We start from the raw sequence: 21,268 nt of genomic DNA on the forward strand, positions 1-21,268 counted from the left end.
AACACTGCCTTGAAGGAGGGAGCAGACAAAACCAGGGAATGAAACCAATGCTCACATGCTGGTTGTAGCACAAATGGAACAGGGACATATTTAATGTCTCTTTTTGTCCCTTCACCCCAGTTTGGATCCCTGGAGCTGTTTCCAGTTGAAAGTTTGAAGTTGCTCTTTACAGCACTGTTGTTTCCATGAATGTTGACTCTTACTAGAGGTGGTTCCCGATGATGAGTCTGGAGGAGGCTGACAGGAGACCTCAAGGGGCTGCAGCTCCACCCAAGGGCCAGCTCCAATCTCTGCTCCCTGGCAGCTGGGAGAGGACCTGGGAACGGCTGGAGCTGTGCCAGGACAGGGTCAGGCTGGAGATCAGGGAAATCTGAGGCTGCTGGGCACTGCCCAGGCTCCCCAGGGAATGGGCACGGCCCCGAGGCTGCCGGAGCTCCAGGAGCGTTGGGACAGCACTGCCAGGGATGCCCGGGGTGGGATTTGGGGGGTCTGGGCAGGAACAGGTGCTGGAATGGATGATCCCTATGGGTCCCTTCCAGCTCAGGAGATTCCTTGATGTCTGACACTGGCATTTTCTTCTCTCTTGCTGTCTCCAGTGTCACATCATTCCTGGGTGAGGTTCTGGAGGAGCCAGGATGGTCCCTGCAGTGCCGAGTGCCAGTGCCAGCTCCCGGCGTGGCTCCAGCACCCTCCGTTTGACTCCTCCCTGGGTTTTTTTCTTTGTAATCACTTCTGCTTGGGAAGAATTTAGGTCTCAGAAAAACAGTGAAAGCCCCTTTTTGTGTGAACAGCAGGACAAAAGCTCCCAAAGCCCCGGGAGGATTTTGGTGCTGAAAGCCGGCTCTGTTCCCGGGGTGCTCTCATTGGTGGGGGCTGTTTTGGGACGGGGCTGCCCTGGGCAGGGCTCAGCACCCCATAAATACCCAGCACAGCTCTGCCTCTCTGATTAGCTCTGGAGGCTCAAGCCCTTCATCAGGGAGGATGTACAGCCAGTGAGTATTCCTGAAGCTCCTCTGTAGGGAAGCACATCCCAGCTGGAGCATCGGCTGGGGCTCTGAGGGGCAGCAGGGTTGGGAGGGGAGGAGGAGGAGGGGAGGAGGAGGAGGGGAGGTCTCCATGTGTCCATGCTGGTACATCCCCTGCCAAGGTGTGGTTCTGGTCTGGGGGAACAGACTCACCTCCAGGTTCCAGAGGATTGACCAGAATTTGGAGCAGAATCATGGAATCCTGGAATGGTTTGGGCTGGGAGGGACCTTAAAGCCCATCCAGCACCACCCCTGCCAAGGGCAGGGACACCTTCCACTGTCCCAGGCTGCTCCAAGCCCCGTCTGACCTGGACACTTCAGGGATCCAGGGCCAGCCACAGCTTCTCTGGGCAGAGTTCACCAGCAAAACCAAAGAAAAAAAGGAAAAAGGCAAAACCCAGGCTTTTTGAAAAGCTGGGAGCTACAACTGGATTTTGCTTCCTGACGATTCTGGTATCCTGGGTTTGTTGGGCTGCAGTATGGGCTGTCCCCTCGGTGTCCCTGTCCCTCCTTGTGCTCAGGACAGTTCTCAGTAGCTGTTTGGAGCCTCAGATCCTTTCCCTACAGGAAAGCTGCTTCTCCTCCCTCCCTCAAGTTCTTTGCAAGTCATGGATCATTCCTTCCAGAAAGATCCATCCCTCCCTGGGAGGGGGCTCCCAGGTCTGCTCCAGGCTCACGCAGCTCTGCCCCTTTCAGGGTGGAGCATCCCGCTGGAGGCTACAAGAAGCTCTTTGAGACAGTGGAGGAGCTGTCCTCTCCAGTGACTGCCCATGTCACAGGTTGGTCTGGGGCCTCATCTCCTTCTGCTCTCCTTTGTTCCTGCAGCTCAGGGGCTTCCAGGGCTCAGAGGCTTTACAAGGGCTGGATGTGAAGGAGCTCACAGGGCTGGTGATTTGGGTAGCGAAAGGTCAGATTGGGTTGGGACCATCTTCAGACATTTCAGTACTGAGTATCTTGGTCCACAGCAGGTGTGGAGGTGAAGAAATCAGAGCTTAAAGAGCTCATGTGTGTTTAGACACCAAGTTTAAAAAATTTAAAAGATGAGTCTGAAGTTTTGTTCTTTTTGCTGTCACAACAAAACTTCCTTGGTTTGATTGGCCATGCCCATCCCAACGCTGCCTCTCCCACAGGCAGGATTCCCACCTGGCTGCGAGGAAGCCTCCTGAGATGTGGTCCTGGCTTGTTCGAGGTGGGCTCGGAGCCCTACTACCACCTCTTCGATGGCCAGGCACTGCTGCACAAGTTTGACTTCAAGGAGGGGCACGTCACCTACCACCGAAGGTACGCGCCAGCTTTCCACGAAACAAGAATAAATAAGGAAGCGTTTGCATGTCTGAAACGCTGGGGACAGGCTGTGCCTGTGGGAGACACCGGTTTTGTTGAGTCCATGTGGTTCTTGGAAGAGCTCTAGCAGCGGTATCGCTGAACCCAGATCCAGCAGTGTGAGGTTCTGGGGACCTGCAGACTGCAGAGCTCGCATGAGGTTCGTCACAGGAATATTTGTATTTATTGCAAGCCTGGTGTCACCTGTAACAGGCCTTCTCCTCCTGGCCCTCCCAGGTTTCTGCGGACTGACAGCTACGTGCGAGGCATGACAGAGAAGAGGATCGTGATAACAGAGTTTGGCACCTACGCCTACCCAGACCCCTGCAAGAACATCTTCTCCAGGTACCTCGGGGTGGTACAGACATTGCTGGCATGTCCTACTGAGTTTCTGCTTCCCAGGAGCCCCTGACTGCCTGTTGGTTTTCTCTGCTCAGGTTTTTCTCCTACTTCAAAGGTGTGGAGGTCACAGATAATGCCCTGGTGAACATCTACCCCGTGGGTGAGGATTATTATGCCTGTACTGAGACCAACTTCATCACCAGGATTAACCCAGACACCCTGGAGACCATCAAGCAGGTGGGTCTTTGTCCTGGGCTGTTAGAGGTGTGGAGGGTTAAAACTAAAATGAAAATCACGGAGTCACAGCATGGGTTGGGAGAGACCTTAAATCCTATCCAGTGCCAGCCCTGCCATGGCAGGGACACCTCCCACTGTCCCAGGCTGCTCCAAGCCCCAATGTCCAGCCTGGCCTTGGGCACTGCCAGGGATCCAGGGGCAGCCCCAGCTGCTCTGGGCACCCTGTGCCAGGGCCTGCCCACCCTCCCAGGGAACAATTCCTTCCCAATATCCCATCTAACCATGCATTCCTGTCCCTCCAGGCTCTTGTCCCAGGTCCCTCTGCAGCTCTCCTAGAGCCCCTTTAGGCACTGGAAGAGTCCCCCTGAGCTTTCCCTTCTCCAGGCTGAACACCCCCAGCTCTCCCATGGCAGAGGGGCTCCAGCCCCTGGAGCATCTTCAAGTTTGGGTTGGAGTTTGCAAATCAGAGCTCAGCTGCAGACTTTGAGAGGAACTTCCCACATCCAGAGCAAGGATGTGTTGACTCACAGCACCTTGCAGAGCCGGTGCCTTCCCACCTCCTGCCAGGGAAGCTGCTGACTCTGTGCATGCTGTTCTGCAGGTGGATCTCTGTAAATACGTGTCTGTCAATGGGGCAACGGCTCATCCCCACATTGAGAATGATGGCACAGTTTACAACATTGGGAATTGCTTTGGAAAAAACTTTTCCCTGGCCTACAACATCATCCGGATTCCTCCTCTGCAGGCAGGTCAGTCAATCCCATCTCTAAGCCAGCTGGGAAACTTTTCCCTTATACATAATCTCTTTATCCTTTAAATGAACTTTGTCATCGAGTTAGGTTTCTTTCAAGCTCCTTTGGATTTTTTTTTTAAATGTTGTATTTAAACCACTTCCAGGTGGTTTCTAAACAATGAATTTTGTGTTAAAGGCAGAAATTTTCTGGGTAGATGCTCTAAGTACAGACTAAGTGTGGGTAAAACCTCTGTAACCTCTCACTTGTCCCATTCCAGACAAGGAAGACCCCATGAACAAGTCGGAGGTGGTGGTGCAGTTCCCCTGCAGTGACAGGTTTAAGCCCTCCTATGTCCACAGGTAACATTCCATGGGGTCAGCAGGTCAGCTGGAACCAGGGACTGGTTCTCACATGTAATCAGCAATGACAACTAGGTGATTAACCAAAATCAGGGTAATTTTGAGCGATGATGCATATGCTTAGGATGAGCAACTCCATGGATTTTGTCCAAACTGACCCCAGTGAGCCTGATGTGCTCCCCTGCCTTTCCCAACAGCTTTGGGCTGACCCCAAACTACTTAGTGTTTGTGGAAACACCAGTGAAAATCAACCTCCTCAAGTTCCTCTCCTCCTGGAGCCTTTGGGGAGCCAACTACATGGACTGCTTCGAGTCCAACGAGACCATGGGGGTAAGCGTGGGGTCATCCCAAACTGGGCTGGACTGGGCAGCCAGACCTGGGCTGGGAGATCCATGGTCTTGGCTTCACCTTCATTTCCCTGAGCCTAAGCCCAGCTCTGTGTGGTTTTCAGGTGTGGCTTCACGTGGCAGAGAAGAAGAAAGGCAGGCTCCTCAACCTCAAGTACCGCACCTCAGCCTTCAACCTCTTCCACCACATCAACACCTACGAAGACAATGGGTTCCTGATCGTGGACCTGTGCACCTGGAAGGGGTGAGTCCAGGGCTCCCTGGGTATCACAACTGCCCCTTGCACCAGACACGCCCTGGCACATCCCTCCTGGGGCCTCTGGCACTTGCATGAACCCATCTAAATAGTCACACATGGTGACATGTAGACTATACAGCAGGGAGCCTGTTAGACACTCATTTTCCAAGAAAAAATTATTTTTATCTTTTACTTACTTTTATCTTTAGTAAATGTTAGTGACTGCTGAAGGGTTGATGCTATTCTGGCTCCTGGGGCTGCAATGAGCAGGGTGTGGGTGAGGCTTGAATGCTGCTCTTCATGTAAACACAGAAATGTGGCATTGAAATGATGAAGCTCAACCCTGTGTTGGCTGCATACCCAGGACACCCTGAGCTGAGCTGATCCTGGCACAGAATCATAGAATTCCAGACTGGTTTGGGTTGGAAGGGACCATAAAACTCATCTTGTCCCACTCCCTGCCATGGTCAAGGACACCTTCCACCAGAGCAGGTTACTCCAAGCCCCTTCTCGTGCTTGTGGGAAACCAGGAGTTTCTGGGTTTTCCTGCCAGGGGCTGTGATGCACACACAGCTCAGCTCTGCCGAGGAGCTGGACTGGAGCTTGTGTCACTCTGTTTGCCCAGAGAAGCTGTGGCTGCCCCTGGATCCCTGGCAGTGTCCAAGGCCATGCTGGACAGGGCTTGGAGCACCCTGGGATAGTGGAAGGTGTCCCTGCCCATGGCAGGGGCTGGGACGAGATAAACTTTAAGGCCCCTCCCAACCCAAACCATTCTATGATTCTACTGAATTTTAGGCAGAAAACACCTCCACTTCGCCCCCACTTGCAAAGTCCAGCTGTGTTTCTCTCTGTGATGCTGTTTTGTGCAGGTTTGAGTTTGTTTACAATTACCTGTACCTGGCCAACTTACGGGGCAACTGGGACGAGGTGAAGCGGCACGCAGAGAAGGCCCCGCAGCCCGAGGCCCGCAGATACGTCCTGCCCCTGAGCATCGACAAGGTACTGGAGGCAGCACCACTCCCTGCCAGGGCTCCTGTCCCCATTTACTCCAAATTCAGCATTTTGATTAAGAGGGGAAACTTGAAGTATGGGCCTTCAGAGAAACTTTGTATTTTCTTTAGCTGATCAGTGTTTTTCTAGTTTATTTATATGGTTGCCAAGAGAGGTTGTGGCTGCCCCATCCCTGGAAGTGTGCAAGGCTGGGTTGGGTGGAGTTCTGAGTTTAGTGGAAGGTGTCCCTGCCCATGGCAAGGAAAATGAGATGAGCTTTAATGTCCCTTCCAACCCAAACTCTCTGATGACTCCATATGTTACTGTTCATGGCAGAGCCTGTGGGGCAGCAGTTCATCCCAGAGCTGCTGATAGCGCAGAAGGGAGCAGCCACAGCACAAGCATGAGTGGTTAAATCCTCCAGCCCTCAGTGTGAGGTCCCTGCAGCTGCCAGCCTGGCACAGACAGAGCTCTCTGGCTGGCAGCTGCTGAGTTCCTTTCCATGAGCCCGCTCATGGTGGCCGGCGGGTGGGCCGAGGGCTGCCAGGGATGCTGGTCAACTGAGCTGCTCAGAGAGCTCACTGGGCTGTGGATCAAGTGAGAAGTGCAAGCCCACGTGGCAGTGCTTAATGAAACCTCTGAAGGTCTTCAGAAGGGAGGAAAGTTGTGTTTAGGCTGAGGAACAGGACAGTTCTTGCAGCACTGCCAAGAACACGGCAGCAGTCGCCTCCTGCTGCTCGCTGAGGCTCTGCCGTGTGTTGCTGCTTTCCCTGTTCAGTGCTGTTTGATACAATTCTGTGCAAATAAACTGAAAATTTTCTCCAGTGTCCTGGGTATTTCTCTTTGTCACAGGCTGACACAGGGAAGAACCTGGTCACCCTGCCCTACACGACAGCTACAGCGACGCTGCGCAGCGACGAGACCATCTGGCTGGAGCCAGAGGTGATTTTCTCAGGGCCACGTCACGGTACAATGACACCCCAGCTCCCCCAGACCACAGCAACACAAGTGCTGCCTGCACACTGTGTCCCACTAATCCTCAGCATTTATATGTTTATTTTTCCTTGTAGCCTTTGAATTCCCCCAGATCAACTACGGGAAGTACGGTGGGAAGCCGTACACGTACACCTACGGGCTGGGGCTGAACCACTTTGTCCCAGACAGGGTAACTATCAGCCACTGGGGGATGGCTTTAATTTGGGGACAACAAAGAGTATTTCTGAGCTCTGGGGTTTTGGGTTTTCCTCACCTTTAGCTTTGCAAGTTGAACGTTAAAACCAAGGAGACCTGGGTGTGGCAGGAGCCGGATTCGTACCCGTCGGAGCCAATCTTCGTTTCCCACCCAGATGCGCTGGAGGAAGATGATGGTAATGCTGGTGGGGTTGCTGGCATTGGGATTGGGAAGGGCTGTGTCAGATGGCACCAGCCTGGCGGCAGGGCTGTGCCACAGCTGGGCAGGGCAGAGCCTGCAGGCAGCTCCTGGATGAGATGGGACAGGTGCTAACACTGGTGGTAAATTTCTGAGGAAAACATGGCAAAATTAAAACTAGAATCATGGAATTTTTGGGCTGGGAGAGACCTTAAAATTCATCCCGTTGCACCCCCTGCCATGGGCAGGGACACCTTCCACTACCCCAGGCTGCTCCAAGCCTTGAACTTGGCCTTGGACACTTCCAGGGCTGGGACAGCCACAGCTTCTGTGGGCAGCCTGTGCTGTATCCCTGCCCGTGTCCCTCAGGAGGGATGGTCACACACCACTCCCAGGATTTCCAGTACCCCGAGTACCAGGGGGCTGCTCTCACTGCGCCCAGCCGGGGTCAGACAGAGCCCACACCCAGCTGGGCCACACCTGTTGTGTTCTCACCTTGCAGGGGTGGTGCTGAGCATCGTGATCAGCCCAGGGGTGGGACCCAAGCCTGCCTTCCTCCTCATCCTCAACGCCAAAGACATGAGCGAGGTGGCCAGGGCTGAGGTGGAGGTGATGATTCCCGTGACATTCCATGGGTGCTTCAAGAGAGCGTGACCACAGACAGCAACACCTGGCCCAGGCTTCTTCCAGCTCCCAAAAGGTGCAGTCTCCATTTACAGGTGACCCAAACTCCTTCCACAGCCCTTTGCATTTGTGGGGCTGCTTAACTCAGATCGAGCAGTTCAGTCTTGTTGATGATTCTTCAAAATGGTTAATCAGGTATTTTTTAAATGCACCCTTTGATATTATTTCCCATTAAACCACAAGTTTGGGGTGATGGAGAGGTTTTGTTTATGCAAAATAAAACATTGTAGCTGCAGCAGTGTGAAAGATGCTGAAAGAGCAGAGAGTAACCTCAACACTTTTACATGTGGTAACATTGTGTACTACAGGCTGTGCTCTGCTAGATGATCAAGAATTTTTAGCCTATACTGAAGGATTATGGATTTAAATACCATCCTGGTCACTGCTGTAGTATCCTCAGAGCAATCCAAGTGGAGCCTTTCCACAGCTGCTTTGGGAATCCCAAGTGGGTGGCAAGGTAGAGTTTTGTTCTTCACTGAGGCTGCAAACTGCACACCTTCCCTTGTGTGTTTGCCCTTTCCCCTTTCTTTTGTCCAAGTGCAGTTCCTTGATTTCTGGATTTCATGTTAAAACACGGACATGAAAAAATCAAGCAATTGTTACGCCTTGGGCTGACTTTGCTTCCTTAGAGTGCTACAGATGTTCAGTTTAATCCTTCCTTCTCCCAAAATAAACTTTCAGCTGATGTTAAAAGAGGCTACAGTTGAAAATAAAAATTTCCTGCTAGTAGATTTAAAATCTGGGATTCTTGTTTGTCTTCAATTGTTCAACATTTTTATTAATGGTATCAAAGAATTAGAAAATCTTTACACTCAGAGTTCTGACAGAGGGTTCTGGTTTGAGAGGGCTGCAGTTACATCCTGATGATGGGATAGGAACAGGGAGACACAGCCTGGGACTTCTTCTGTTCCATGATCTCCAAGCACTGGGCAATCACCTAATTAGAAACAAAAAACAGTATAAACAATGAGCCTCAAACAAACAAACAAAAAACCCCAGTAAAACTCACTAGTTCTGCACTTACTTATTCCTTCTTTTTGTGAAACACTGAACACGGTAAAATGAACAGTTCAACTCTCACATATTTTCATGTGTAGCCCATAAAGTGGGAATTTCAGGGCTCTAGGACTAAAAAAACCGTTCTTGGTGCTCTCCCATTATCAAAGTTCCCGTAAACTCCATGAAAATATTTAGCATCCACATAGTTCCATAAATATGTACCATATTTAGAAGGGTTGTGTTGTGATTTAACCCAGCTGAAACCAGGACAGATTGAGATCTTCAAGTAAACAAATTTCAGAAGTGCAGAGAACATTTTTATTGCTAATAAACAATCTAACAAGGAAAAATAAAAGAACAAAGGCAGCAGCTTTCAGAAAGAACCTAATGGAAGGAGGGATGTCTGCCAATTTCAAATCAATAAAAAGGCAGGGAGACATCCCAAATGTACACAGCAAATTAAAAGCAGGAAGAGAAAATTACAAAAAGCAACATCCTAGGATAAAAGGATGGAAACAAAAGGAATTTGAGGAGCCTGAACTTCAAAGAGTGAAGATATGGGTAATTACATGGGAAAAAAAAGGATTCAGATGCAGAATCAAATTATGGTAAAGTAAAGGAGTGGCTCAGTGAGGAAATGCTGTGGTCAAGTAACCAGAATTGAAGAGAAACTTTTTGGGTAAACTAATGGAGAAGAGACAGGATGAGAATTACAGAGATAAATTTCATGGAGTAAGAAATGGCAGCCTCAGGTCTGGAAACAGCACACTGCCAACCTTGAGTGAGTCATGATCACCCCTTGTGAGATTGGAGAATAAAATGGCCTAAAAAGAAAACCCACCTTTCTAGTGTCTTGAGGTAGAATGATCCCATCATCCCAGACTCTGGAAGAGGAGTAAAAGGCACTGCTTTCTTCCTCTAGCCTGGAGAGGGCAGAGAATAGAACAGGCTTAAAAGCACAATAAAAACAGTAGAGCAGTGAAAAAAACCTACAGATGAAACAGGCAAATACCTCCATCTGAAGAGAATGGGCAGTACTGCTGTTAAAATGAATCAGAAACCAGCAAATAACAGAGCTGCCCATTCTGCAGTAATGGGAAGATCCTAACAGAAAGACATAGAATTACACGGAAATTTAAAGTATTTTTCCAGTAGATTCATGTTTGCTTCATTAGTCTGGGATGTGTTGCTCTGTAAGATGAACAAAAGTGGGTAATCTAACAATGAAATTCCTGTAAGGTTTATATTGCATGTCCTTACTTTGCCTTCAGCTGTTTCAGCTCTAATTCCTCTCCTGTCCAGGCCCCAGCTGGTGGGACTGTGGGGAAATGTCGAGAATCCACAAGAGCAACTCTTGCATTGGGCCAGAGGAACAGAAAGTTTGGACTGAATGATCTCCCACACTACAAGAAAAAAACCCAAAGAACGGCACAAACTCACTGAGATGAATCATAAAAGGGTGTCTGTGGGATGGCACAGCCAAGGGCAGGGCAGAATGGAACACAGGTGGATTTGTAAAGCATTAATGACACAGCTCCTGGCTCAGCACAGACACCCTGTGCTAGGAACCACCACCCTCCCCACTGCCTTCAGTAGTGCTATTTTAATATTTAATTTTGAATTCTCAGCACTTCCATGTTTAATTCTTCCATGATTACTTTTCAGCAATCACATATCGTGTTGCACTTCTTACTTAAATATTAGTTCAGAGCTCGAGTTACCCAGCTGTGTTTTAGAAATGCAGTGACACTTGAGCAGTGTGACAGGTGTGTCCCCAAGCCCCGGGCTGGTGCCACCCGTACCATGACGTAGCTGTCACTCCCAAAACAGCCTCCAATGACAATGGTTATTTTGGGAACAGCAGCACAGGCAACTGCAGCCATCATGGAAGCCTGGGCTTTCAGCCTGTTGGAATGAGCCTCTGCCTGGAATGAAAATAGGTTATTTTAGATCCTTTAAGACTTTATTCTAGATTCCCTCCACTCCCACCAAACTTGTATTTCTAAATCATTCATTTTTTTTACAATTCTGCAGAAACAGATCTGGAATCTAATGGATGTTTTACTCTCCCTAGTCCAGGACAAAACCTACTGAGCTTTACTGCCTTCACGTTAAAAAGAGAAATAGCCAATTTTCGGGAGTGCAGAGTTATCAGAGGAATCAATAAGCTGTATTTCAATGTCAAAAGCATTCCAAATTCCAAGTTTTCCAGCCTGCCTTGCTAACTGAAGAGTATCACTTTATATCAGCATCCAGGCCTGCTTAAAATTCAAATCAGAATGTTCTTAAATCTTAGCAAATTCATAATCTTAGCAATCATTAGCAAAGACATTACGAAGCTTCAGTGGTTGAAAAATTATTTTCCTAACAGTTAATAAATTTTTAAAAGCACAACAAGAACTAGAAGTTGCTTGAAATATATTTTAATACACTTGCCATACCTGTGAGATGCTTGCAGGCCCTGCTGGCTGCGGAGCAGTGTTTTGGAGGAAGAGGATGGGAATTCCCCTCTGGCCACAGAGCTGGACAAAGTGGCTGCCCTTGAGAGCAGCATCGTGAGCCAGCTCCCCATTGTTGGCCACTATCCCCACCAAGTGCCTACAGAACAAACATGGACAGTTGGACTCATGATCTGAGAGGTCTTTTCCAACCTTAACAATTCCATGATTCTCCCTTTTGAACCCTAGAGATGATTGGAATGGTGTAAAACCTGCTGAGGACACAAAAGCTGTTGAGAAATGCATGCCCATCCATTTGGATGGTGACTGTTCCCAGCCATACCCTTCCACATGGCCAAATCCTGTCACTAATGTTGTTCCATAAGCAGCCTTGAATTCCTGCAATCTGCTTCCATCCACCAGACGGCTCAGAATCTGCAAAGGAATAGACAGAGTTTACTAGAGAAAAGGAAGTGAAAATAGGAGAGTTCTGCTAAAAGAAATGCTCTGTTCAAATAGTAGCAGACCTGAGTTATGCAAGAGGAGCACAGAGGGTCTTTGGGTGACTTGCTAAATACTCAATATGCACCATAAAACCATCCAATTTGTGTTTGGTTTAATTACCAACTGTGTATTTTTAAGACAAAGGCCAACTCCAAAATCATTTTAGTTTTACAAAGCACAGTTGTTCCTGTGCATAAAAATGTAAAAAAGCAAAAACCAACTCCCAGTGTGCGCAGATTTTGTGCAAGAAATGCTTGGTTCATATGGCTCATGCTTTCTTCCAACACAGTTAAAAGCTGCTTTCAAAGCTTTCTACAGTCAATTCCCTCAAGTGCAGGGATTTACCACTGGAAAAGATACTGGATTCACATCCTTGGAGACTAAATCTCACGTAGAACACAATGAAAACAGTGTGGGCAGCTCTGCATGTCTCTGCTTAAGCGTTAGCACGTGTCCCAGCCTCAAACAAGTTTATTTTGAGCTGTGTTGTTTTTCAGTCAGTAATTCCACCATTTCTTTTACAAGACACAATCTTGAATACTTGGAAAAAGCCAAAAAGGCAGGGGAAGAGAAAACCAGATATTAACAGGGTATATGTTCCCAAGGCAGCCAACACAGTGCAAGACATGCTGACATAAAGTATCTCAAAAGTGCATGGAAAAAGATGGGCAGCACTGGCACAATCTGGGGTTATTTTATCTCCAACAGGATTTCAGGTTAAATATTTTCTATAGTCCCACAAAACAGTTGCCACCCTGCTTAGTTGCAGGCTTAAGACAGGTTGGCAACAGATGAGGTAATAATTCAGAATAACACCTGGAGCTGTGGGATAGATCAGAGGGAAGGATGGAGGAATGAAATCCCTTACCAGTTTGACAGGAAGAGTACAGCCATAATCCAGTGGTGCCAGCCCCAGGAGCTCCTCAGGGCTGTACAGGGGACTGTCATGATCCCTGTCCTCCTCTGGCACTGGCTCACAGTTTAAGGTGGAGACAACATTACGAATGCACTCATAGGCCTCCTCTTCTGAGGGTGCAAAATGGTCAGTGCAGCCACTGACTCTAGGAGAGAGAGACATTAATTAGCATTGAATTAATGAGTTCTGAATTCTGAGAGAAATTCCAAACCCTAGGAAAAAAGCTGAGACTCTCCAAATGCCCTGTGGAAATACTGTGTGATTTGGTTCTGTATGAATGAGCTGAAGTCCTTCCCTGTGACTTGTGTTAATCTTTTCTTAAAGAAACACCTTTGAATTTATTTTCATGATGCTGGTGTTGCAAACAACATCAAAAATGGAGATCAGGAGAACAAACTTCAGGAATTGTTTCAAAATAAGTGGTTGCAGCCAAGATATAAAGACAGGAATGTATTCCATGTAGCATAGCTGGGTTAGCTATGTGTATTCTGGAAAACACTTGGAAAAGAGGAGATAGCATCACTCTTCTGTAACTGCTCCCTGTGAGGCACAGGGGAAATGACTTGCCTGAAGTTGTTCAAAAAGTATGTGGAATAACAGAGATCCAAATCCAACTTGTCCAGTCCCTGCCTCACCCCACAAATAACCTAATTTTACTTTCATTTGACCGATTTAACCCAAACCCCTGAACCCAAGAAGGCAAACCAGTGTAACCACAGGTTCCACTCTTAGCCCTGATCTGAAATGCCAGTGCCACATTCCTTTAAAGCCGAGCATGCCAAATTCTCTCCCTATTTTTGAGAATATTCCACATACTGTGAGTGAAGCCTGGCTCCTCCAAGGTCCTCAGGAGAGACATCTTCCCCTGTAGCAGCTTTCACCAGGGGTGGCCCAGCAAGGAACAGTGTCCCAGTTTTATCTATGATCACAGATTCCTCAGCCATGGTGGGCACGTAGGCACCTCCAGCCACACAGGAGCCACACACCACGGCCACCTGAGGGGACACAAACCACAGCCATGCTGGAGAGGGGACAGGAAAAGCAAAAACCAAAGCCCAAAGTTGTTTCAGAAATGCAGAAAGTGCTAAATCCCAGCTTGGAGGACAAACCAGAGACAGAAATACCAGCAGGAGCAAGATTTACGACCCATTTGTACCTTTCCCACACCCCCTTGCACTCCCCATGCCACAGTACCTGAGGGATTCCCACGGCAGACATGATTGCCTCGTTGTAGAAAATCCTGCCACCGTGCAGCTTGTCAGGAAACAGCTCTGACTGAGGGACAGGGAAAAGAAAAAGGGATCTTTAATATTAAATACAAGAGCTGATGGTTCCTCTTCACTCCATTCATTCCCAAACGCACCAAAAGTGACAGTGGGAAGGTCGCCATTAATAATCACTCCCAAACCTTTCATATATACCATTCATTATGGTATTTATTCCTTTATACATTGTCAAATGCCCCCAAAATACCCATGTGCTTTGAAAGCAGAGGTTAAATCTTGTGATTTTTTCTGAAACCAATATATTCTACACAAACTGACTGTAAATGTAGAGAAGGGAAGGGTAGTGGTTCTACTTTATCTGTGAAATGCCTTCAGCACTTTCCTTTTTTCTTAGTTTTGGATACAATTCCAGGTAAAAACTTTTCCTGTGTGCTTGCCCTCAGTGTGCAGAGAGAACAACTACAGTCTCCATGAGAGGATGATCTCTGCATTTTGCAAAAGATCCTGTTCAAATTCTTACTTTGCAGTCAGAATTGCAAAAACTCCGCTTTTAAAGGCCACAGAGCTCAGTGCATCACTGGCACAAACAGGACAATAAAATACAGAATACTTTAAGGATTGTGAAGTGAAAATAGACACCTCACACCATGTTCTCATTTACTAAAGACACAAAGGCAGTTCAGCACACTCACTGGAGTTTCTGATCTCTGATTAGGCGGGAGATGCAAGATTAGCCCAAGTGATGAAATAAATACTGATGTTTTCTGCTCTGCAGAGGTGCCAGCAGTACCTGCAGGGGTAGGAAGGCTCCCCCACTGTCCACGAGGTGCACAGACAGCAGCCTGTTCTCCATGGCAATTTCCTGGGCTCTTAATTGTTTTTTCACTCCAATTGGGTAAATTGTTCCTCCTTTCACAGTGGCATCACTTGCAATGAAGACACACCAGACCCCACAGATTTTGCCAATTCCTGAAAGTGGTACCACAGATATTTATCAGGACTCTCTAAAATAACAGACAAAACAAGGGGGGCAAATATTTTCAGGAGTTTTTTTCAGTAATGCTACATCAAGAAGCTCCAAATTAAATTGAAAATATCACACAGGGAAGAAATCTACCCTCTTCTCTGGAATAACAGTATTGTAAAAAAATAATCTAAATTACAGAAGACAGAACCTCAAATAAATTTACTTGCTTCTGGTGACAATGTAACAAAAAAATTACACTGTGACTCCCAACCCTTGAGATAAAGGGGAAGCAATTAAAAACTACCCCTATAAAACTGAAAAATACAACAATCAGTGATAAAAAAAAGTTTTCATACTGTTCTTCTAGCTACTTTTTAAACTGGAACCACTCTTCGAAATGCAATTTCACTGATATTGAATGAAATTGAATTTCATTGAATTTCAATGAAATTTCATTTTGAAGAGCTGTTCCAGTTTAAAGAGACAATGTTTGAATAGAAAATGCAATTGTCTACGATTTGAAAAACCCTTCAAAATGTATGTCACAGCTCCTGTTTCTCACCATAACTTTGTCCCCTCTCCTTTAAGAGGCAATAGCTGATTTGACACGTCACCCTACATTTATTGAGATGAAAATCAGTAGCTGGTAAATAGAATAAATTACTAAATCTAGAAGAAATGAAAGAGATTTTTTTTAAAGGTTTCACCCAGATTTCCCAGAATAACAATACAGCAGTGGCTGAACTCTTCCCTGTTGGGAATAAGAACTGGATAAAACTAGTGTTCACTTTTCCTAGGAAAGCACTTAAGATACTAAAATATCCCATTAACCTTATTCCATGCATCCTTTTTCCTCCCCTTTTCCTTTCCCAGTCCCCCCAGCATTCCATTGCCAGGCATTACCAGTGAGGCAGCCGGCAGCAGGGACATCCCCGTAGGGCATGTCCAGCCCTGCCAGCGGGGACAGCTCCAGGAAATCCCCATCATCCAGGAGCAGCCTCAGGCGCTCCCGCACGAACAGCTTCTTGTTGCGCTGCGTGTGCCGCAGGACGGCGTTTTCTCCCCCTCCTTTCTTCACCCTCTCCAGCAGTTCCGAGTATCTGATGGAAAAAACCAAGTTTCGGTTCATGGGAACAAAGAGCTGTGGGGTGCGGTCACACGCTGGAGGGGACGGATGACTTCCAGAGGGACCCGGACAGGTGGAGAGGTGGGGCTGGAAGAACCTCAACAAGGCCAAGTGCAGGTCCTGGGTGGAAAATCCCAAGGACTAACACAGGCCGGGGGAGAATGGATGGAGAAGAGCCCTGGGAAGATCTGGGGTGTTGGTGGATGAGAAGCTCAACCTGCCCTGTCCAGAGGAGGCCCCGGAGCTGCTCCAGGGCTGGAGCCCCTCGGCGCTGGAGCCAGGCTGGCAGAGCTGGGGGTGCTCACCTGGAGAGGAGAAGGCTCCAGGGAGAGCTCAGAGCCCCTGGCAGGGCCTGAAGGGGCTCCAGGAGAGCTGCAGAGGGACTGGGGACAAGGCCTGGAGGGACAGGACACAGGGAATGGCTTCCCAGTGCCAGAGGGCAGGGCTGGATGGGAGATTGGGAAGGAATTGTTCCCTGGGAGGGTGGGCAGGCCCTGGCACAGGGTGCCCAGAGCAGCTGGGGCTGCCCCTGGATCCCTGGCAGTGCCCAAGGCCAGGCTGGACATTGGGGCTGGGAGCAGCCTGGGACAGTGGGAGGTGTCCCTGCCCATGGCACGGGTGGCACTGGGTGGGCTTTGAGGTCCTTCCTGACCCAAACCACTCTCCTTACAAGCTACCCTTTAGCAGGTTGAACTTAAATAGATTGCCCAGTTTTCACACAAATGGCATGAAAATGAAGATAAAGTCACATTTCCAGATTAAGCAAACATTTCACTTTTGTTATCCAGAAACTGTTTAATAAAGCAAATAATATAATATATAATAATGAGGCTATCATAATGTGTCTGTCCTAATTCAGCATGAACCTCCACGTTCCAACTATTCCACAGAAGAATCCAGCCAAGAGCTTCCTCTGTCAGTTCCTGCAACAAATTTATCTGACAAAAATCAGTAACTGAGAAGTAGAATAAATTACTAAATCTGGAAGATATACTAAAAGCAGGGAACACTGCAGTGTCACAAGGAGGAAGTGATTACCTATTGTTATTGTCAGGGCAGCACTGTGTATAGGTAAAAAACTGAATAAACTGCAAACAAATCTCAATTTTGGTCTTAAATAAACCAAGTTCTCCCTTTATCTCAAACACATTTTTCCCCCAGATGCACTACCTTTAACTGTAAATGTTGTTTGACACAAAGACTCACACAGCACTATGATCCGAGTGCGGCTCCCCGCACACTGTGAAGGGTGGAAAAACTCCGGAGGACAAAGCTAAGGATTTTAATCATGTCCTCAATGCCACCACAGGAGGGCACAGTGTGTTTTCCAAAGCTTTGCTTCCAGCTCGTGGATCACTCCCCTGAACAAAGGCCTTTGCAATTTTGCCATCTGATCTTTCAGGACAAACACATAAAACACATTTTCCTGTTTTATCTGTAAATCACGATGGATTGCAGCACCCATCCCCTACTTTGTCAGGAGTGTGTGAGTCACCATTTACGTCTTTGCATTCAAAACGCAACACGAAACAAATGTTAGGAAGGTCTGGAAAAAGTACTTCTTGGCAATATATGCAAAACAACACATAGCGCTATTTTAAATACAGTTTGCACCTCGATTTGGGTATTTCAGTCAACGCTTCACAGACTGGTTTGTGCTGGGAGAGACCTTAAAGCTCATCCAGTGCCACCCCTGCCATGAGCAGGGACACCTTCCACTGTCCCAACCTGCTCCAAGCCCCATCCAACCTGGCCTTGGACACTGCCAGGGATCCAGGGGCAGCTACGTTGTTCCATGGGGCATAAGTGCCCGTAAGTGACTCTCACACCATGTTACAAGTAGCAACACTTTTAAAACCCCACAAAACCGGTTTATTACCTGTTAATCACAGCCTCGCTGTTCCTTAAATTCGCTTCAAACACATGTCGGTACACGGCGGGGACACGTCCATCTAGAACTGGGAATGTTTTGGGATGCCGCCTGGATTTGGGTTTATTACTCACAAATCGGCGGGGAGGCAGGTGGTGCGTCCTTCCCCAGCCCTGCCTCGGCAGAGGCAGCTCCCGATATTCCCTCTGGAGCAGGCGGGTCGGGGGTTGTTCCCCATATTCCCTTTGGAGCAGGCGGGTCAGGGGCTGCAGCGGCGCGGAGGGGCCGGGGCGCCGCCGGCCCAGGGCGCACAGCGGGGCCGGGCTCCACATCGCCCCGAGAGCTGAGGGACAACGAACGGCATTCAGCGACGGGAATTATAGCGTGGATTCCCTCGGTGGGGGTCGTGAGGGGACACCCCCGGTCCCTGCGCTGCCATGGGGGTCGTGAGGGGATATACTCTGTTCCCGCCGAGGACCTGAGGGGACACCCTGACTCCAGTCGTGCCACGGCGGTCGTGAGGGGACACCTCCGTTCCCGCCCCTTCGCGGAGTCGCGAGGGGACATTCCTGATCCCGCTTTGCTGCGGGGTTCGTGAGGGGACATCCTTGTTCCCGCCCTTTCGCAGGGTCGTGAAGGGACATCCCTGTTCCCGCAGGCGACATGAGGGGACACCCTGACTCCAGCCCCGCCACGGGGCTCAGGAGGGGACACTCCCGGCTCCCTTCTTCCCGCGGGGGTCGGGAGGGGACACCACTGCTTCCCGCCTTGACACGGGGGTCGCGAGGAGACGCTCGGACTCCAGTCGGTCGTGAGGAGACACACCTACTTGGCGCGGGGGCCGTGAGGGGACACCCTCGGTGCCTGCCGCGCCATGGCGGCCGGGAGGGGACACCCCCGCTCCAGGGCGGGCCGGGCGGGCCCAGCCGGGCCTGCGGAGCGCGGCGGCGCCGGGGCCGCCCGAGCCCGGGCACGGAGCGCGGGGCCGCGGCCCCTCCGCCGGAGCTCCCCGGCCCCCGCTGGCTCAGCTCCCCGCCCACCCCGCGCCCGCCGCGGCCCGGCCGGACCCTCTCGCCACCGCCCCTTCCTTACCCCGTCCGGTCCGCGGCCTGCCTCTCCGGGCGGCTCCGCGCGGCGGCCCGCCCCCGGTGTCCTGTGCCCTCCAAGGCCCTTGCCATGTGTGTCCTCTGTCCCTGGTGTCCTGTGCCATATGTATCCTGTGCTCCCGGTGTCCCGTGCCCCGAGTGTGCCGTACTACGGGTGTCCTGTGCCCTGGGTGTCCCTTTCCTTGTGTGTCCTATGCCCCAGGTGTCCTCTCTCAAATTAAGTTTATCGTTAGAATACCAAAACTAATTTGATTTTTTTCCTTCCACGCCTCATCCCATCCCTGGGCTGCTTCGGTTTGCTATTGTCAGCCTTCTGGAAATTACTGCGTGTTGCCTTTCAGTGCCGTCATTAAAATGCATCCCTGCCAGGGAGCTCTTTATCCATACTATACATATTAATAAGGCTGGGTAGCAATGATTAAGTGATGACTAATATGTTAGTGAGTGAAAGTATCCAGCATGGGCTGGAATTTGTAGGTAAATAAGTTATATATGTTATTAAAAAATCTTACAGGTAATAATTAAAATTTGCTGAGATATAATAATTTAAAATTATATTTTTTATCCTTTTACAGCTACAGCAGAGAGGACACTCTTCAGTGCTGTGCTCCCTTGTATCAAAAAACTCAATGCAGGTGGAGCTGTGGGAGGTGGTGGCCGCTGCCCCGTGGGATGTGCCAGGGTCCCTCTGGCTGTCCCAAACCCTGTGACAGGGGGAAGGGCTGTGCTGGACAAGGGAGAGCCCAGGGAGAAGTGGGCAGAGATGCTCTGCCAGAGCAAATGTAGCATTCAAGGGCAGCACAGACACTCCAGGGAGTCACCACTGCCAGGACCTCCCCACCCTCCCAGCCAGGAATTCCTTCCCAAGATCCCATCCAGCCCTGCCCTCTGGCACTGGGAAGCCATTCCCTGGGTCCTGTCCCTCCAGGCCTTGTCCCCAGTCCCTCTGCAGCTCTCCTGGAGCCCCTTCAGGCCCTGCCAGGGGCTCTGAGCTCTCCCTGGAGCCTTCTCCTCTCCAGGTGAGCACCCCCAGCTCTGCCAGCCTGGCTCCAGAGCAGAGGGGCTCCAGCCCTGCAGCAGCTCCGGGGCCTCCTCTGGACTGAACAATGTAATTTAACAAAACCACTGATCCAGACACATTATGGGGACAGATACAGCCACACATGGTTCCTGATGGAGCCCATGCATGAATTCAACAGTTGCTGCACCAATCCAGCTGCTTTGGGGCATTTTTGGGGATGGCTGTTGCTCATTCCAGTTCTTCCCTCCTTCCCTGGTGTAGCCAGAACTCTTTTCTCCCAACACTTTGAGAAACTTGTGAAGAGCTGAAGAGGAGACAGAAGTCACTGCGCAGCTTTACAGAGATCTTTTGCATTTCCTTTGGGATTTCATGTGAATTCTTGTGCTCTCTGTGGTGCAGGTGATAATGGGGAAGGAATGAGTGCTGACAGAAATCCATATAAAGCAGAATACATTTGAAGAAGTCTGAATTTCAGAGAGTTGTTGGTGGTGCTCAGCTTCCTAGAGGAGGAATTGCAGATAGAAATACTTGGATATGTGTTTGAAGTGAGATTTGGGCTCCCTGGTGTTTCTGGGCTCCTTTTAAAGTTGATCCATATATCATTTCCCTGGATTCATAAGATTTTTGAGTTCTCAGTTCTGTGAATGTATCAGTGACTCCTATCCAATTATAATTCTCATGCTTCTTATTTCATTTTCCATAATTAAGTGTTAGGCTTCCATAGGAGACATTATCTCTAAACCACTGGTGTTGCATAGCAATTTCATTATATGTGATTTTAATTTGCAGAATTTTTAAGAATACCTTTTGCAGTTAATTTCTTGGCTTATATTGTGGTGGCTTTGGCAGTGCTGGGTTAACAGCTGGACTTGACCTCAAAGCTCTTTTCCAGCCTAAATGATTCTGTGATTCTTCATTAATTTCCAAGTTTTCCAGTAGATAGAATCAGTGGTCACAGGCAGAATTTGCTGTATGTAACAGAGAGGGCTTTTTCTCAGGCTTAAAAAGAGTAATTTTATTTCATTCTCCTGAAAGCTGAATGCTGTTTGCTTGGATTAAAGGATAAAGAAACACTCTTCACATTTCAGCCCCCACATTTCTGAGTGCCTGTTTATCCCAGAGAGAAGGCGTCAGCCACCAGTTTGTACTGGGAGGCAGCCTGGGATCAATAACAAATCCTCTAATTAAGAGCCAACGGATCCTAATTGACTTATGTTAGTTCTCCAGCTGGGCTCAGCCTTCCTCTCTTGCCACGGCATGGAGCATCCTTTGTTTAAGGCACCCCGAGGTAGGAGAACCCAGCCCCTCTGAGAGGCTGCAGCCTTGTGAAGTGTTTGAAGTTGTTATTTTCAGAGCTTATTTTAGCGACTCCTGAGCTGAGCATTGAGAATATATAGAGCAGCATTTAGGGAAAATGTTCGTGTGGTGGTGGCTTCCTTTACCATGA

The 21,268-nt window shown here is 49.0% G+C and overlaps 2 protein-coding genes across 3 annotated transcripts; one reads left to right on the forward strand and one right to left on the reverse strand.

Moving 5' to 3' along the window:
• Nucleotides 1-904: 904 nt before the first annotated feature.
• RPE65 (retinoid isomerohydrolase RPE65) lies at nt 905-8,386 on the forward strand. Its single transcript, XM_010408709.4, has 14 exons — nt 905-992; nt 1,722-1,804; nt 2,156-2,306; nt 2,586-2,693; nt 2,786-2,927; nt 3,529-3,676; nt 3,939-4,020; nt 4,218-4,350; nt 4,472-4,611; nt 5,475-5,604; nt 6,448-6,562; nt 6,666-6,760; nt 6,851-6,962; nt 7,467-8,386. Exons 1-14 carry the CDS (start codon nt 982-984, stop codon nt 7,616-7,618), a joined length of 1,602 nt encoding a protein of 533 aa, XP_010407011.2. The 5' UTR covers nt 905-981; the 3' UTR covers nt 7,619-8,386.
• A 31-nt stretch (nt 8,387-8,417) lies between these two features.
• Nucleotides 8,418-19,130, reverse strand: LOC104695493 (methylcrotonoyl-CoA carboxylase beta chain, mitochondrial-like). 2 transcript variants are annotated; one of them, XM_039556434.1, is made up of 13 exons: nt 18,787-19,130; nt 17,704-18,037; nt 15,602-15,798; nt 14,522-14,700; nt 13,700-13,780; nt 13,322-13,500; nt 12,458-12,650; nt 11,429-11,520; nt 11,089-11,245; nt 10,450-10,572; nt 9,908-10,050; nt 9,489-9,570; nt 8,418-8,585 (listed from the first exon to the last, which is right to left on the reverse strand). In XM_039556434.1, the coding sequence occupies exons 1-13, from the start codon at nt 18,902-18,904 to the stop codon at nt 8,502-8,504; spliced, it is 1,962 nt and encodes a 653-aa protein (XP_039412368.1). In that variant the 5' UTR covers nt 18,905-19,130; the 3' UTR covers nt 8,418-8,501. The 2 variants fall into 2 exon arrangements, with proteins under 2 accessions (XP_039412368.1, XP_019146983.3); XM_019291438.3 differs by lacking the exon at nt 18,787-19,130 and having other exon boundaries at nt 17,704-18,530.
• Nucleotides 19,131-21,268: the final 2,138 nt, after the last annotated feature.

Source organism: Corvus cornix, chromosome 8, assembly GCF_000738735.6.
Source record: "Corvus cornix cornix isolate S_Up_H32 chromosome 8, ASM73873v5, whole genome shotgun sequence".
Lineage (NCBI taxonomy): Eukaryota > Metazoa > Chordata > Aves > Passeriformes > Corvidae > Corvus > Corvus cornix.